This window comes from Siphateles boraxobius, unplaced genomic scaffold, assembly GCF_051911475.1.
Source record: "Siphateles boraxobius isolate OS27281-9 unplaced genomic scaffold, OSU_SipBor_1 225, whole genome shotgun sequence".
In the NCBI taxonomy this organism is placed as follows: Eukaryota; Metazoa; Chordata; class Actinopteri; order Cypriniformes; family Leuciscidae; genus Siphateles; species Siphateles boraxobius.
Genome location: NW_027508839.1, coordinates 272,501 through 280,000, shown reverse-complemented (window position 1 = coordinate 280,000; position 7,500 = coordinate 272,501). Strand labels below are relative to the sequence as shown.

The following is a 7,500-nucleotide window of genomic DNA, read 5'->3' as shown; positions in this document are numbered from 1 at the left end:
ATATCGATCGTCTTCCTGCTCCACTTCACACACGCAGAGAAAGCAGGATTATAATCGAATCGATTAAAGTGTTTTACATGAAGCTTTCAGTGCGATTGAGCCGTCAATCCCATTACTCACAGATTATTTGGTTGCATGTTAACGCAGCCAGTTTTACTGTTCATTAATTGTAACTTCTGTGACTCGCTCTCCGCAGATTCTGCGTTCATGATGGCGAACGCCTCCGGAAGGTTCTCGGGACAGAAGGCTCAGCTCTACATGCCCCAGTTTAAGGAGAACGACACACACTGCGTCATATTCCAGTATTTGGCTGCGGGGCGAGAGGGGTCCAGTCCCGGCCAGCTCTACATCTACGTCAGGGAGAACAACAGTCCTCTGGGAGTGCCGGTGTGGAACTCATCCGGTCCAGCCCTGCAGAAGTGGGTCCAGGTGGAGCTCGCCGTCAGCACGTTCTGGCCCAACTACTACCAGGTGAACATGTTCACGTCCTACACGGCAAACATGCTCTTCTTACTCAGTGTTTTTGTCTTGTTTCCAGTCCAAATAACTAAAAATTCATGCATTTACTAGATGAGTAAAATACCGTAAGATATTATATCTTGTTTTCCGGGGGAATAAATCAAAATTAAGTGAGTTTTTGCTTAAAAGCATGATTATTTTTCTTACCCCATTGGCAGATAATTAAAGTTTTAAGCAAAAACTCACTTCATTTTGATTAATTCCCCAGAAAACAAGATGTAATATCTTATGACATTTTACTCATCTAGTAAATGCATCTTGATTTAAGATTTTCTTGATATTTGGAAACAAGACAAAAATACTAAGTAAGAAAAGCATTTTTTGCAGTGATATAGGGCTGCACGATAATGAAAAAATCATAATTGTCGATTATTCCCTTGAAATTGTAATTGCGATTATCACAATTTACATTGAATGTTTTGAATGGCTTTATACCAGTGGTTCTCAACTCGTTTGGCCCACAGTTCCCCACGGTCATCAAGACCAACCCACTTTTATAGGAATTATATACAGAATCAAAGTTTATTCAGACTCCTTCAACATTTCTCACATTATCACAGTTTATTCGCTATAGTTTAGAAAATGGTAATTAAATATGACAAGAACTTGATATTTGACTGGTTTTGTCCGTCCTTCTGTTAGACTCTCACACATGAATTATGTTGAATATCTGTCAGCTGTTAAATTTAACTACACAATTAGATAATACCAGTTTAACCAGCTCAACCAGTTACCAAGCAATGCTTAATGTTGTTCAGTCTGCGGTGTAAAAAGCTGCATTAGTTATTAAAGAAAAAACACTTAAAACATGATCAGCTCAAAGTGTCCCAATCATTTTTGGTCACAAATTTACATACACAAAAATTGTAAGAATATGACTAATACTGATAAATAAACAGTAGGCCTATGAGGTTTAGCTATTAAATATCAGATCCAAACTAGTTTTTGTTAATACAATGATGGTATGAGCCACCACAGTCATTTAAAAATATACAAAATAACACAAAGTGAAAGTAAAGTGGCATTTCGGGGTTATGGAAACAACAATGAACACACAATACTAACAAGAACTGTAAATGAAACCTGAAAACTGCTCCTGATGAATAATGAACATCAGACCTGACGCAAAACCTTCGCAGCGAACACATGACGTGCCAGTGACGTGATTTATTGGTATTTTTATGTACACGTTTATTTCGTGACCTACTAATTTACAACGTAACTATGTTTTATGCTCGTAGTTCCTGTTGTGCTGGTTCTCTAAAGTTCGTCTCTCAAAACGTAACTAAATGCTCCAAACACACCTCTTAATCAATCAAAATAATGTAGGTGCACTTTTTTTTTGTAATCGCGGATTCGAACGGTTATTTAATCGTGGCATCCGTAATCATAATCGCGATTAGAAATTGTATTGATTGCGCAGCCCTATCTAAACCACAGTGAAAGGCTGCTGCGCATCTCATTAATTAATTCCGTTTCCTGTTGCTCTCGACACAAACCTACAAAGTGGCTCATGTTAGACTCGACAGCTGCCAGATTCCCACCGGCTCGCCGCCTTCATTAACAGAGGAACTGCAATTATTTTTTGATCAAATGCCCCCCCGTTGGGCTGGTTTGTTCAGACCGGCGTGAAGTTCCCCAAAGCCTCGATGTTCAGCATTCAGCAGCTGAACGCTCATGATGGCGTTTGTTCAGGCGTTTCTGGAGGAAAGCTCTCGCGTGGAAACCGGCGGGGACGAACATATGGACACTAGAAGAGCCACGCTAGGAAAGAGTGAAACACCATCACAGATCAACACACACACTCAGACTGACTTTACGGGACAGTCATTTATTTATTTAAATAATAAAAAATAATAAAAAAAATATATATCAATTAATTTAATTCTAAATTAATAAACAAATATATAAATAATTTATAAATATGTGTCTTATAATAATAAATGTCTTATTTTGTTTAGGTTTATAACATTTATTATTCATTCTTTTTTAAGTAAAAAAATTCTGGCATTACTATTTAATTTCATAACAATTATTTATTTATTTATTTTAGTTTGTTAGTTTTTTAAATGTGTAGTTTCTACATCAGTATTTCCTGAAAAAAATAATTATTAATTATTTAAGTATTTATTTAATTTCATAATAATATTTATTTATTCATTAACTATGTTGTTTCTACATCACTATTTTATAACAAATATTTATTTAAGTATTTAATATCATAACAAATATTTATTTATTTACGTTTACTTTTTAAGTAGACCTGTGTAGTTTCTGCATCACTATTTAATTTCATAACTGATAGCAGTTATTTTGCAGTCAGGTTTCTCAAACACTCTCACCGCTCTGTTAGATACTCATGAGGATGGCTCGAGTTCAAAGTCAGTCTTTAGATTGAGACTTTAGATTGCACACTTCACTATCTTCTACTAATCGGACCACAGCGCTGTTCAGATCTGTTCTAAAGCTCATGGAGACACACGTGAGAAACATCTGAGAAACATCTCGGAAACATCTGAGAAGCATCTGGGAAACATCTGAGAAGCATCTGAGAAACATCTGAGAAAATCTGAGAAGCATCTGAGAAAATCTGAGAAGCATCTGAGAAAATCTGAGAAGCATCTGGGAAACATCTGAGAAGCATCTGAGAAGCATCTGAGAAACGTCTGAGAAGCATCTGAGAAACATCTGAGAAAATCTGAGAAGCATCTGAGAAGCATCTGAGAAACATCTGAGAAGCATCTGGGAAACATCTCAGAAGAATCTGAGAAGCATCTGGGAAACATCTGAGAAACATCTGAGAAGCATCTGAGAAGCATCTGAGAAGCACCTGGGAAACATCTGAGAAGCATCTGAGAAGCATCTGAGAAGCATCTGAGAAGCATCTGGGAAACATCTGAGAAGCATCTGAGAAACATCTGAGAAAATCTGAGAAGCATCTGAGAAAATCTGAGAAGCATCTGAGAAACATCTGAGAAGCATCTGAGAAACATCTGAGAAGCATCTGAGAAACATCTGAGAAACATCTGAGAAACATCTGAGAAGCCTCTGAGAAGCATCTGAGAAACATCTGAGAAGCATTTGAGAAGCATCTGAGAAGCATCTGAGAAACATCTGAGAAGCATCTGAGAAACATCTGAGAAGCAGGAGAATCTGTGATGTGTGATTCCTCTTCCCGTTGGGAACACACTTCAGCTTGAGTTAGTGTTCTAGCCCGTAGTGTGTCGCCCTCCACATGAGCATCACGTCTACGAGTGAACGTTCCTCACGCTAACAAATCACCCCGATGCTCAGACACGCTCCTCAAATCTGTGCCTCTCCTGCGAGAGACTGTTGGACAACGAACAACAACAGCTTCCAGAAGTCCTGTGAGAAACACACAGCATCTGCTGAGACACACACACTTCTTCTTCATCCGGCGTTATTGATGAAAAATGCGATTGTGACTTTTTAATACTAGGAGAGATTAACAATGCAATCTCCAATTCTTCAGCGCTGTGGCTAATTAGCGATGCCAGGCTAATTACAGGTTTGTGCAATTGCACTGTATCTTAAGAGTTTGCCAAGATGAAACCACCTGGTACACAGAAATTACTCTCATCTCTTATTTTGTAATGACAGGGTTTGTGTTTTTATCTCCTGTTGTGCTTTTCTTCTGGTTCACACGAGGGAACGCACTGTCTCTAATTGCGTTTGGTTTTAATTGATGTTACGATGTAGTTTGAGTGTGTGAATTGTCTCGGTTTGGTCCTCTGTGATCCGCTTTGACATTTTACTCTGGGTATTTTTAACGCACAGGTGATGATGCGTGACCTCTGACCTCTGCTTTGTTCCCGCGAGGAACCGTGTGTTTAACGGCTCTGAATGAAGTTGATGGACAAACTGACGCAAATCACAAATAAATGCTGGAACAAAAGAGCTCAGACTCGATAAACACTAGTCGTTTGAGTTACAGTTATTAACATCACAAAACCCAATGAAACAAACAAAAGCATCATGTGATTGATTATATAGTTAGAGAAGACTTGGATCAGTTTCTGAGTTTCTCAGCAAATTTATTCAGAAACTTTTCTATATTATTCATAATGAAGGCGGACTTTTTTGTTCAGTATTCTACAGATCACAATCATAAATATTATGGGCTATTGTTGCATTTGTTTATTATTGAGATTATTTTGTTGTTGCATTGCATCAGTTTTTTAGTTTATTCAGAAAGTTCATAACGGAGGTGGACTTTTTGTTCAGTATTCTACAGTGTTTTGAATATACTGTATCTACAATCAAAGATATCCTGGGCTATTGTTGCACTTGTGTATTAATGAGATTATTTTCTTGTTGCATGTGTGAGTATATTGGATCTGTGCATTAGCTCTTAAAGAGACGGCAGCTCATAATAACAAAAATAAGAGTAAAAGAATCTTGTTTAAAAAGTACCCCTGTTAAATAGTATGTCTATTGTACATCTAACATGGCATAATATGGCATCCTAGTTATAAAAAAAACGATTTACTGGAAATTACAGCTCAGTTAGTGAGGTTGATCACAAAAAATCGGAAGAAATAAGAGTGAAATCATGGTTGACTTAATGACCTGGTTTTTCCCGGTGAGAATCTCACGTCTCGCACGAGTCCGCCATTAAACTGTAATTACAGGCCTGGAAGCCAGCGCTCGTCTGCTAAACGCCAGCAGACGGAGAATCGATCTGATTGGTCTAATAAAGTGATGATGCGTGTGCTGTTAACGGTCCTTTCACTCGCTCTTTTGTTTGGGCCGCATTGACAGTGTCTCATTCAGGTTCTCCTGAGCAATGTTTACTGTGATAATGACTGCATACGTGCCAGAAAATACCACAGCATTACTATAGACATGGTAATTCTTCATTAATATGCAGTAATTGCTTTATGAAAGTACCACAATATTGCTGTGATTTTCACACGGTAACATTGTGTTACCATGCAATATTGTGTAAGATGTAACATGGTTATACTTTTGGAGCAGCATTTTGGAAATATCATGGTTGATGAATATGGTAATAATCCAGTACCAGCAAAGTACCATGGTATTATCATCTGATGTGTTTTAACCTGTTCAGAGGATAAAAGAGTAAACGTGTCGTCATCTGTGTGTTTAATGTGCTGACTTCTGTCGATGTGAATCAGATCCTCACGATCTTCTGCTGTGTTTTGCGTTCACGAAGCGCAGTTGTGTTGATGATGTCAGGACTGTTGTCCCTGTAAAGCACTGGACCGTCTCTGGAGCTCCGGCTGAGTCTCTGGAACAGATACAAGATCCTTCAGGGTTAGCACACAAACTCTGTCATCTGAGCCGTAACCTGTAAACACGATCACAGGACTTCTGAATAACAGAGCGGCGCGATTTGGGGAAATTAAGAATCATGATTTTTGTTTTGAAACTAAAAAAAATTCATTTATTAGAGGTTATGACAATATATATAAAGTCCCCCTGTAGTTCATAATTTTATCCCTTAAAACTCATCTTTGATCACCAAAATTACATATTTAAAAAAAATTGCCTTGACATTTTTTCTTAATGTCTTATAATATCTTGAATGTAACTTGACACCCTTGCCTCATTTAGTATTCGCGGTTCTCTGAATATGCAAATGAGCCCCGCCTCCACTCACTCACTCACTCACTCAGAGATCCACTCGTTGACGATCACACGTTGATCTGATTGGTTACAAGGTAGTTTGTGACGTCAGAAACACCAGCGATTTCAAAGCGTGTTTTTGAGACTGTCTTTGGTTCACTGCAGTTTTAAGCAGAAAATACTCAGCAATGCTGTCGACTTATGAATTTACACATGGATTGTGTTAAAGCATATTAAAAACACCACATAGACACATAAACAACATTAAAAGCTGGATTTTCTCCACAGGGGAACTTTAATTGCTGCAGTCTGTTTAAAAAATATCTTATTTATTTGAATCATTTATTTGAAGCAAAATCAGTTTGAGTGAATGATTCAATGACTCACTAATAACTTATGAATGACTGGATGAATCAGCGTTTCTGAATGAATCTCTTGAATAAATGATTCAAAGATTAATAAATTTTTTTAACAGTCACTTGTCGCCACCTACTGGTGTAACGTAATAATCAATACAATCGTTATTTGAAGCGTCAAGTTTATTTCAAAAGGTTCCGTAGACATCAGTGTTTATATCCGAAATATAAACTTTTATCCATAGAGCTGAATCACTTTTATTTAGGAATAAGATCATGTGTGTTTGAATCGAGGTTGTGTTCTTTTAACGATTAATCATGCAGCTCTAAAACAAATGACAAGAACTGAGAGAAACATGGGACAATATGAGCACAAATGGTTTTACATCAACAGTTTCCTGACAATCGTTTTGATATTAAATAAAACTTTAAGCACCTCATGAATTACAAATGTGTGTTTTGTATGTTTTAGTTCATGTCTGTAGTGTTTGCTGTGTGCGAGTGGGGTTTAACATAATTAATATTCAGTAATTTACCGGCACTGACTCACATGAGAGCAAAGCATGATCTGAATGATGACGCTATTGTCTTCTGTACAGACGCTTTACAGCGCAAATTGAATTAGTTTCATAATTAATGAATTTCACAACATCGACACTGTTGTTTTTCTGTTTATTACCGTGAAGCTGCTTTGAAAACATAAAAGCGCTGTAGATTTAAAAGATGACAAAATGAAGTTATAGCACTTTTAAGATTTGCAGTCGTTCTCTTAGTGGAAAAACACTGTAAAACATTGATGACTCGTGTTGAAACATGTTTTCTGACTCTAATCCAAAACACTACAGCTGAACAGATACCACCGTACTTCACCAGTGCTTTAATTGTTTTGTGTTAAACATTTCTGAAATGTTATGTTTGAATATGCAAATGAGGCATTACCTTAAATATGCACTCATTTGCATACACTCCCAGAACAGAAATCTGATCATCGGATAAAGCCAGGCTTACAATTCTT

At 37.3% G+C, this 7,500-nt stretch overlaps 1 protein-coding gene across 12 annotated transcripts in view; it reads left to right on the top strand.

Moving 5' to 3' along the window:
• LOC143747542 (receptor-type tyrosine-protein phosphatase mu-like) overlaps positions 1-7,500 on the top strand; it is a 281,363-nt gene that overhangs the window by 92,209 nt on the left and 181,654 nt on the right. For all 12 annotated transcript variants that reach the window (XM_077240349.1, XM_077240347.1, XM_077240345.1 and 9 more), the window contains exon 3: positions 197-471. In XM_077240349.1, the coding sequence (XP_077096464.1) occupies positions 197-471 (275 nt within the window). The remainder of the gene's footprint in view (positions 1-196; positions 472-7,500) is intronic.